General features: G+C 44.0%; 3 protein-coding genes across 5 annotated transcripts in view; 2 read left to right on the top strand and 1 right to left on the bottom strand.

Annotated features, from left to right (window-relative positions):
* Nucleotides 1–10800, bottom strand: part of LOC143905262 (colorectal mutant cancer protein) — a 130028-nt gene that overhangs the window by 61024 nt on the left and 58204 nt on the right. The gene's annotated exons all lie outside the window — the stretch shown is intronic.
* Ude (Uracil-DNA degrading factor) lies at nucleotides 93–3210 on the top strand. Of its 2 annotated transcripts, none has more exons than XM_077420584.1 (4): nucleotides 93–198; nucleotides 1582–1930; nucleotides 2002–2760; nucleotides 2836–3197. In XM_077420584.1, the coding sequence occupies exons 2-4, from the start codon at nucleotides 1587–1589 to the stop codon at nucleotides 3131–3133; spliced, it is 1401 nt and encodes a 466-aa protein (XP_077276710.1). In that variant the 5' UTR covers nucleotides 93–198; nucleotides 1582–1586; the 3' UTR covers nucleotides 3134–3197. The 2 variants fall into 2 exon arrangements, with proteins under 2 accessions (XP_077276710.1, XP_077276711.1); XM_077420585.1 differs by lacking the exon at nucleotides 93–198 and adding an exon at nucleotides 220–674 and having other exon boundaries at nucleotides 2836–3210.
* LOC143905281 (solute carrier family 25 member 44) lies at nucleotides 3309–6964 on the top strand. 2 transcript variants are annotated; one of them, XM_077420603.1, is made up of 5 exons: nucleotides 3309–3994; nucleotides 4751–5067; nucleotides 5163–5470; nucleotides 5542–5728; nucleotides 5805–6964. In XM_077420603.1, the coding sequence occupies exons 2-5, from the start codon at nucleotides 4893–4895 to the stop codon at nucleotides 6122–6124; spliced, it is 990 nt and encodes a 329-aa protein (XP_077276729.1). In that variant the 5' UTR covers nucleotides 3309–3994; nucleotides 4751–4892; the 3' UTR covers nucleotides 6125–6964. The 2 variants fall into 2 exon arrangements, with proteins under 2 accessions (XP_077276729.1, XP_077276730.1); XM_077420604.1 differs by lacking the exon at nucleotides 3309–3994 and adding an exon at nucleotides 4186–4318.

The following is a 10800-nucleotide window of genomic DNA, read 5'->3' as shown; positions in this document are numbered from 1 at the left end:
GGTTGTAATTTATTTTATAAATCTATTAAATAAATCTTATCAATAGGACGATTATTAAAAATACGATATATGACTCGTACTTTTTACTTACAGCTTGGTGTACATTAACAACTCGTCGAGCATAAATTAGACTAATTAGAGTAATTCGATTTTGACCACAACACGATTATCCCAAATCTGTTCCTTCAAGAGCGAGAGGTAACAAATAAAATCGTAAATGTCAAGAGCGTGAATGTGCAATCGAGGAAATTTACGTGTTGCGAAACGAGAGCTCGATAATCCCGAAAAAATCAATAAATATTAAGTCATAAGATGGGATCATCCTCTCCACGCGTCCTCGATGATGCGTGATCGCGCGTGTATATTTCGGGCTCTGACACATGCGATCCAAGCGTGTTTGTATCGATTTCTCGCTTTCCCTCGCTCACTTCGCCGGCCGTCCTTCCTTTAACACGCGACGAAGTTTCACTGACAAGTATAACCGGTGACTTAAGCCGGCTCGTAGTCATCATCAGCCTTGCGATCCAAAAACCACTTGCCACACTTCGCTAAGTAACGGTAACATCTAAGAGTTAGAAGTAAGATTCGTATGAGTGCATGATAATCTTGATTAATTATTAGTGCGCAACTCGATAATACTGTGCGATTACTCAATCAACGGCACTGAAATTTCGGTAAGTACTCTGTTGTTTTATTTAAAGCTTTATTTTTCTGTCAGTATTTTATTAACTTTTATTATTCAGCAAAACTAGCCAATTAATCTATTTCGCTAGTTTACATATATATCCTTGAGTGGACAATAAAGTAACGTCGCACTAAAGCATTCATCAGGGCCCTGATTCTATATAACTCTTAACGACAGTGTCGTTATCGTTATATTATCGTTACGTAGGTATAATTATAATATATGGTAAAAAAATTGCACGATAACAGTGTAACGATAAAACGACACGGTTGTTAAAAATTACAGAATAGAGGTACAGAGACGATATTACAAAACAAAATCGTCGGAATTGAAAGAAATTTTGGAATTATAATAATAAAATCAAATCGTTACGCATCAGCGCGCCTGGAATGTCGCATTTACGAACGGGGATTGCCAAATATAACGATTAACCATCGTCCGCGGTCGGTATTGATCCTAGCCATGTAGCCTCCATAATTCGAGGACTACGTCAACGTTAAAACTGACATACGCGTTTCGCCTTCTGATTGACTGTCTCTCCGCCTCCGCGGGCGCATCCTCTCCTGATGATTGGCTGTACCGCTCTGAATCGATTGCTCCATGCGCGTCGTCAGTTTCCCGAAACTAACTTTGAGCGATGTCAAACACATTACGCTAACGCGTAATTCATCATTTCCACGTCTTTATTGAGTTCCATCAGCAATGACAGTCGGAAGCGCCGAAGCGATTAGCAGTAAACGCGCATAATCGCGTTATTCTAAAATCGATTAATGTTCACGTCACCGCTGAATAACTCGTATCCTCCTAATTTCTGCATTTTGTCCATATACGATATTCGCGTCATCTTAATTAAGAACTGAAATTCAGCTCGATTTCTTTTTTCTTTTTTCGCGCAGTCAAAATGGTGAAAACGAAGTCCGCGGAACAGGAGGAGGGAGGCATGGGTTTCAAGGACAAGCAGAAAGCGCTGGATACGCTGAAGATCTTGGACGGCCGCGATATCAGTTATCAATATCACGTAATCACGAGCTTCATCAATCGTGCGAAAAGAACGCTCCAGATCACGCGACACGAAGAAAAGCTGACGAATCTGCGCGACGCTCTCAAGATCTTCGAAGATTGGTTGACGGATTATAAGGAGAATAATCGAGGAAAGGAGAACCTCGCGTATCTGCCGATCGAAACGATCAGGGCCTTCCGCGGCCTCGCGAAGAAGTACGATGTGTGGAACGACGGTTTCTTCAGGTGAGAGAGTATACCATCGCAAAGGCTCGAGGCGTTTTTCAGCGAGCTAATATCGATTTTCTCTCTGTTAGGGCGTACAAGAACGAGAAGGGCGACTACAAGAGCTTGCGCGACGTAAAAGTTCCCAACGGAGATACCACATGGGATATCGACAGAAACAGGCGCCTGAAGGAGATCATCGGCAGGATCAAGGACGAGCACGTTCAATGGTACGAGACGGACGTGGGCGATTTTCGGGGACTACCGACGAAGGAGCACGTGCGATGCATCGCGCTCGGTTACAGTCCCGACCCTACGAAGCTGAAGAAGCTGGTGGCTCAGGCGCGCGAAAAATTCGGCGAAGACGACGACGACGACGACGACGACATGGACGTCGAGGAGGAACGAAGGGCGGCTAAAAGAGCTCACGATAACTCGTCGAGCAGCGAGAGCGACAGCGATTCGGAGAGGAAGCGCGCGAGACGTTCGTCAGAAGCTGAAGCGAGAGCTGAAGGAAACGAGCGGAACGAAAAGACGGAGAGCACGCTGGGTTTTAAGGACAAGGAGAAAGCCTTGCAAAGTATCAAGTCCTTGAAGGGCAGAGACGTGTCGTATCAGTTCCACGCGATCAGCGGGCTGGTGAAGCGAGCCGGAAGGGTGATATCGTGCACGAAGGACGAGCAGAAGATCAAGAACATACGGGAAGCTATCGAGGTCTTTGAGAACTGGATCACCGACTACAACGTGAACGGCCGATCGAAGGAGAACTTGAATTATCTGACGATCGACATCGTGCGGGCCTTTAAGCCTTTGGCCGAGCAATACGGCGTCGAAGACAACGGCTTCCTCAAGTGAGTAAAAATGAAGGCTCGCGCGAAATTAAATTTTATTGACGAGATGTTCTCGCTGTATATTTGGTTTTACAGGGTCTACGAGGAGGTCGACGGCGATTACAAGAAACTCAGGTCTGTCCGATTTCCCGAGTCAGACGTCACGTGGGACGTGAAGAGAAACGAACGCTTGCGGGAGCTGATGGATCGCATAAAGGAGAAGCACATTCAATGGTACGACACGGACGCCGAATTCCAAGGTTTGCCCACCGCCGAGCATACTCGATGTATCATGTGGGGCTTCAGCCACGACGTCGCCAAACTGAAGAAGCTCCTGACCACGTTAAGCGAGAAACTTAAAACCGAACCCGCTGACTATAATGTTGCGATTTAATAAACCTTGGATTGCCGCCGAATCATCGTCGGTTTGAAAACCGACACGCTTCCGCGATGACGCGTACGTAACAAAAGTGAGAAAGAGGAAAAAAGATTTATCGTCGCGCATTATTATATTTTATTGTTGTTATACATTTATATTTTATATGCTGTGTTTTACTACAATTGCAGGAAAAATAAACGAGCATATAGAGCATCGCGCATTCCGAGGCATTCGTAATACATAGGAGTTAAATTAAAAAACGTAGGTCTAATTGTAATAAAAAAAATTATTTCTGACCATTATACGGTCGTACATATGTATAATACACATATAATTTTATATATGTACACGTATATGTATTTGTATGTATATAAAATCTTGTATTTATTTTTATTGGGAAAAATATTCGGTTTTTTCATGATATACACACACACATTTTCATTTTCTTATAACCAGCATACAGTGACAATAAGCACTTGTGTTATCAATAATAAAAGGTACCGCTTTGAACATCCGTAGTTAAATACATCACGTGACAGCCAGGATTTTCACTGAGATGTCACCACCAAGAAGAAATATACGAGCATTCGAGCATATACGAGCGCGTGCGCGACAACCTTGCCGAATGGATGACCCATAATTTTCCATAGCTTTTACTCACTATCTCGAGTAACTTCGTAATCGCGAAATTGTGAATGAAAATGAATTTGCGCTGAGAAATATATTAACCGCTTGCCGACGTGATACGCGATAACGTGATTGACACGCCGAGTATGTTGTAAACATCGAAGGTTCCCTCATCCGATAGCGTAGAGGCGAACGTCGAGAAAAAGATTTCGGAGTAAACTATCTCGGATGATAGTGTATTACATCATTGTAAGTAGCGGTAGATTTTTCGTGAATGACTTGCACCTTTCCACGCGATTGTTTGACCAACAACGCCGATACATTTGTATTAATATATGTTGTCAATATGTCGATCATATAATAATGACGATTTCCTTATCTCTTTCGTTATGTTGCTCCAATTTGTTAGTCACAATTCCTGAATATTTTTACATGCATATCATTAGTAATAAAAATTCAAACAAATCACCTTGCAAATTTTCTCATAATTGTAATACAAGAGTGACAAAGTGCTTGTGTTTCGGAATTCGGAACACTGAACACTGGATTGCTCCAGTGTCACACGTCTCAAATGTAACGTTACATTTCGTTCACAATGGTTCTATCTTGAGTGTTATTGAATTTATTCTACTGTCAATCTTGTTGATTGATTTTACGCATAAATCCGTTAAAACTGGTTAAATTCCTCGCGAAAGTTTTTTAATTTTTGTTATCGAATCGATCGAATTCGAAAATGATGTTTTGACATATTGCAATTAATAGCACAACTCGTTAAAGACGTGTCAGAATGTCTCAGAATGATGTCAGAAAGACATCTTTGATCTGCAGCGTTAAGATAAAAATTTATAATTACACAATATATGTATTGTAAATTTGTACGCATATACAATTTGAAAGTCCTTCTTTTGAGGTTAAGCTAACCTAGTCTTTAGTTCAACTTAATGTAATTGTACTTTCAACTTTACATTGAATTTGCTAAAATCATCAGTAATTACAAACTTACAGATTCGCAAAGAATTTTGAGCGTAAATGCTCATAATACATCGATGAGATATGCGGCATCAAGTTAGACCAAATCCTCTGCGAATCTCCCTACTTGATCCATCTGTCGCTTATACAAGCTACACTATCCGCTCACGTTCGAGAGATGTCTGCGGTAGAGGCAACGCCGTTCATCCGCACCATCGAGTGGGACATGATGGACAAAACCAAATTCTTTCCGCTCAGCATGCTGTCCTCGTTCTCGGTCAGGTGCTGCCTGTATCCCCTGACGGTGATCAAGACTCGCCTCCAAGTGCAAAGACAAAATCACATGTACAACGGTAGCGCAAATTGAGTTCTACGTAAATCGATTTTACCGAGCCTACAAGAGGAAACTTTCCCACGAATCTTTATACAATTTTCTTTTATCCCGCAGGTATGATAGATGCGTGTAGAAAAATTTACAAAGTAGAAGGCGTCCCGGGCCTTTATCGGGGCTTCTGGATAAGCTCTATTCAAATAGTCTCTGGGGTATTTTACGTATCGACCTATGAGGGAGTACGCCACTTCCTCAGGCAAGACACACCCCTCGGAAGCGTTGACTCGAAGGTCAAAGCGTTGATCGCTGGGGGTGCTGCCAGTTTAGTCGGGCAAACGATAGTCGTTCCCTTCGACGTTCTCAGTCAACATCTAATGGTTCTCGGGATAAATAATACCAAACACGGCAAGGTGTACGTAGATAAGGTGAGGAAAATTCCGACAAAATTCTTTTCAATTCGATTCGCCTGAGATGTTAATCCTGTTGTCTTTTACAGATGGGAATGAATCCCTTAGGTGTGACCCTCGAATCCGGAAAGACTCGAGCGCAAATCTCCGCGGAAATAATAAAATTGATTTATCAGAGGGACGGTTATAGCGGCTTCTACCGAGGATACGTGGCGTCCTTGTGCGCGTATGTACCTAACAGCGCTCTTTGGTGGGGATTGTATACGGTTTATCAAGGTAATTTCGTACTTGAAACTTCGTGGCTGGACCATGAAATAAAAAAGTGATAATACTTTTCATATCTTCTTGATAGACGAGCTTATAAGGATACTTCCGGCATGGTTCTCGCACTTGTGTATACAGGCGATGGCCGGCACGTTAGGGGGTTTCACGACCACGATCATCACGAATCCCTTGGACATTGTGAGGGCGAGGTTGCAAGTGCAACGATTAGACAGTATGCTCAGTGCGTTTAGGATACTATGGATCGAGGAAGGACTGCACATGTTTACCAAAGGACTGTCCGCGAGGCTCGTACAATCCGCTTGCTTTAGTTTCTCGATAATCCTAGGTTACGAAACTATCAAGAGAGTGAGTATAACCGAAGAGTACAAGAGTTACATTCGGTGGTGAGCATTCAGAGGTACTATTACGATTAATTTCACGCGGATGGAATTGGGTTCCATCCGCGACTCTCCGCACGACTGCGACGCTTCTTTCGACGTGTCACTTTTTACACATCGAAGAAACGGCAGTCACAATCGAAGATATTCCGTAAATATTCTGTAAAAGAAGCTACGTTCACCGAAATTCCTAAATTAATTTTCTCCGGCTATGGAAGTGCAATTAAGTTGTTAGATTTTTAGTGCGATTAGAGCTATCTTTCGTTATACACGAACAAAACAGAGTAATATAACTGCATATATAATTGTCTCATCCGTCATTTTGCCGTAACTCATCGCGCACCGCAATTTGATACGTCATGCGATCTCTTAAGGAGACTTTACGTACAATACTTCGGTGTACATAAAACAACAGTTCCGTATGACGGCAACTAGAGTATTTGTAAATGTAATGAAGCGCATTTTATACGCTAGCGTCATGTGTCAGATGGAGTACAAACTTCGTAACATGTGTTAGATATGTTACTGTGATACAAATATGTCCTATTCGTACTTTAAAGACGGCATGTATCTCAGATACCGTTCGCAACGTTACCGATAATCCTAGTCAAATATGGGCATGCGCGTATGTATATTGACCGTCTTGAAAATACGAATAGAATGTAATACCTGAATCAAGCGGATTATACTGATTCACTGAAATATCGGTAGAGGATATGCCGCAAAGATATAAGAAATACATATGACTGTTTAATATTTCCACTTGGATTGTGTATGTATATACAGCAAAAAATCGAGAATCCCCGAGAACTACGTGAGAATGTTAATAAATTTTATTGGCTATATTAAATCGTGCGTGACTGCTTATCCCCTGTTTTACGACGGGCTTGCACGTATCTCTAAAGTATTACCTGCGTGCAGACAGCTCTGATTACTACCCGCGGACGACTGAAACTCGCTCCTAGGCGCGAGAACGTGAGCGCAACGCGAGCAAATTAGCGTATCGTTTCGAAATTAATTCGACCGACATGCAAATCGGGGAAGTGATCAAGATTGAACACAGAGGTAGACAAAGGCCGGCGGCGCGTCCGAGTTCGCTAACGTAAACGGATGCATCGATTGGTATATGCATCGCGGAGTAGATCGATCTGACTGATCTGACATCTCCACGATGACTATAGGCGCCAGATCGACGCTTGCGATTTTCTATGCCGGCGTCGTTGGTGTGCTCACCTCCAGGGATACACGAATTATTCCAGGGCCGAGGTAACGCTCGCGTCGGCGATTAATCGAATCCGAGCGAAACGGCCTTCGCCAGCTGGTGCAGGCGATGCAAAATAAACTTATAATCGCATAATCGCGCGGTGGGTCGCATGGGCAAGTCGAGCTTTCGCGTGAACGTCAAATGTCAGGGCACCGAAAGGCGAAAAGTCGAAATCGAATCGACTCATTGACTGTCGTATACGTGGCAATCGTCAAATTAATCGGGGACAAACATACCGATAACTATATCATTTACTCCAGACGCGAAACGTTTTATCATTTTCATCAATTACATTTACATCTTTAGCGCGTGGCTTGGTGAATCGCGTGCATTTTAATTCATGCGTACACGCACAATGACGCGGTATACGCACGAGCACGTGCTCTTTAATGATACGTTTTATCTGTAAAGTCGTATAGCCATCTGCCGCCGCGTTTAATGCAACTCCGTGGCTTGCGTTCTCGTTATCTACAGGACAGGCTTATCACCGGATTTTCTACGCGCGAAGCAATTTGTTTTCTTGGATGTATACATACCGATAAATCCTCAGTATATCGCTCTCATCGCTATAGATGCCCGTACGATTTACAATTAAGTTTAAATGCGCATTTTAAAATTTAATCCCACCGTCTCGTAAACGATCATATTCCGTTTTCGTTATATAAATCTGAGCTGCACATTGCACGATGCATGAAAGGTGCGTGCCGACTGCAAGCGATATCGCAGCCGAGCAAACGTCAAACAGAGAGAAGCCGAGCGTTCACCGGTTTCCTCTATTTCCAGCGAGATCAAACATTTGTGGATCGGAGCGCGGCGAAAGGGGGAAAAAGAATATTATTCGGAGAACGATGTACACCAAAGGAACGTCTCCTCCGTTCTTTGAGGTATCGCCGGTTAGCGCCAAGGCGGTCTAAAAAGGGGATCGGCCGCGACGGATCTTTTTCATCCCGCAGGGACATTAAAGCGAATCTTCCTTTTTGTCTCCGCGATTTCTAAATGACACTCATTGCCGGGTGTTGGAGAGAGAGAGGGAGAGAGAGAGAGAGAGAGAGCTCGTGCTTTATGCCCATCATAAAACCGGGAGCGCCGAATATTGGGCAATTTTTCTCATGGAAATATACGGCGCGGCGAAAATATCTCCCACTTCGCGCTTGAAGTAACTCGTGCGAAGAAGATCGTCTCGCGTTTTGCACGGCTAACTCTCGCGCTTTTTTGTGGAGAAAAAGAAAAGGGAAGCAAACTCTCGTGGGGGACTCGTGACTGAAGGAATTTAGAAACGAAACAGGGAGACGGGACCCGTTGTTCGCCCGAGTCGTTAACCGAATTTTCAAAGGTTCGCGTTCAAGGAAGGAGGAAAATACGGAACGCACGCGCTCCTCTCATTAGCGACGTTCGTCAGTCATCTCTCTCGGAGCATCCGAGAGGCCTCTTTTCCCTAAGCGTCTCTCCTTGCTTCATTTTCTAAGGACTATTCTCGCTTCCCTCATTATGTTCTGTTCGCCACGGGTAAAACGAGCACGGTGATACGTGAAAGAGAATAGCTCGCGCGGGGAACGACGACCTTACGCGCTAAAATGTCGCTACGGCCTAATGTACTTAATGCGTTCAAATGTATTATTAGTCTTTTTCTGTCTAAACATTTTTATGCGTGAAGAATTATCAAAATTCAATATTCACGTAAGATTTCTCGTCGTTATAATTTTAATGTACGCGAACTTATGTTACAAAATATTGCCTAATGTCATTCAGAAAAAAATTACCCTAAAAGTAATTCTATATTTAACCAAGATGTTGTTCCGAAGGGCCGAAGAGTATCTCTCGTGCTGGACAAGGACGACGCGAAATGATCAGCACGTGGAAATGGACTGCTGGAGAAACCCTTCGCAAATTCTTTCCTGGAACTAAATTCTTCTAAATTCAAACACACGAAGAACAGACGACGGGCAAGGTCTTCCGCGGCCGCACCGTCTAGCAGTCGGGTCGCGCGACATTAACGTCGCTTCCTTTTTCCGAGTAGCGAAGGGGTTCTCCCTCGAAGAAAAAGTACGCTCGTTATAAAGAACTCTGGCGCGTCGAAACGACGCGCCCAGAAAGAAATAGTAATACGCTTTCCCAACTGTAAATATGTAAATACGTTTGAATTTGATTCAGATCTATATCGAGAGAGACACCTTTTACTGGAAAGTAAAGCAAACATATTTTCGAGGATCGAACTAATAATCTGAATCTATTTTTTCCTCCCAGCGTAAAACTGTTCAATTTTTGGGGGTAAAATTATCACGTGGATTTTAACTCGGAATTAATATCCCGAATTTCTAAAAAATATATGAAACTCATAATTTTCATCGCAAACGATAACATTCACCTCAAGATACACATGGCGTTTCAAGACTAAACGGAGTTCGATAACATGTTACTTAATATAGCATATATTACGTAATGAGCTTTTTTACTTCACAGACTAACGTTATTTTTAACGTCCGCTTAAAGCTTTAAAATGTCGTGTGCACGAACATGTTCGGGCGTATACGCAACCACGCACGCATGCACGCATGCCCGAGGAACAACCGGCGGGTATCGGGTATAACGTTCTAAATCCGCGTACCGTGTAAATCATCGCGCTCACGCACGTGCGTGCGTGCGAGCACCGCTCACGTGCCATGACCGGCTGCGCTTAAGCGCACGAGAGAGCTCCTCGACCAGGATTTTTAATCGTTCTCCATGGCACGGTTTTTCTCCGCCGCGTAATACCCGCGGCGATGCCATGCCGTTTTCTCCAGCACGGTAATATCACAACGCGCATCTGCATGGAGTTAGAGCCGGTAAAGAGCCGGCGCTCATTACGCGTTATTATTGTCATTATCGCAGTTGTTATTGTCATCGCCAGTGACAACCATTAATCTGCTCAATCATTAATCAAACGGTCAATTAAGAGAATACAGAGTGAAGGCATTCAATGTTAAATGTTAAAAAATTTCAACCAAAAAATCCTTAAGAAAAGGCTCGAGAGTGCGATGAGAGACGCAGTTAAAGCTGGCGGCACCGAGTATTTTGCAATTGTAACTACTAACTCGATCTACGCAACGCGATGTACATTCTCGCTTCGCGGACCTCGTGACGGACGATCCCCAACGCGTTCACCGCGGCCTCAAGCGTGTATCGCGTTCCCCGCGATGCGAAGCGAAGCAGAGCGAAGGGATTAACTATACGGGTAAAGAGATACGCACGGACGCGATACGGCGATCTTCCGAGTTTCCGACAGGCAGGCGCAGGGCAGGAAGAACTCGCGCGGCGCGCGGGCCGTGTGCCGGGAGGATAAAAACGAAGACGCGAGGAACGGAGTGCGTACCCGCGGCGCGTGGCCGCGGGCACGCACGTGCGTGAGCACGATGATTTACGCGGACGCGAATTTAGACCGGTAG

Source organism: Temnothorax americanus, unplaced genomic scaffold (assembly GCF_048541705.1).
Source record: "Temnothorax americanus isolate GAGA-0224 unplaced genomic scaffold, ASM4854170v1 Scaffold6, whole genome shotgun sequence".
NCBI classification, from domain to species: Eukaryota; Metazoa; Arthropoda; class Insecta; order Hymenoptera; family Formicidae; genus Temnothorax; species Temnothorax americanus.
This window is presented reverse-complemented; position numbering and strand designations above follow the sequence as displayed.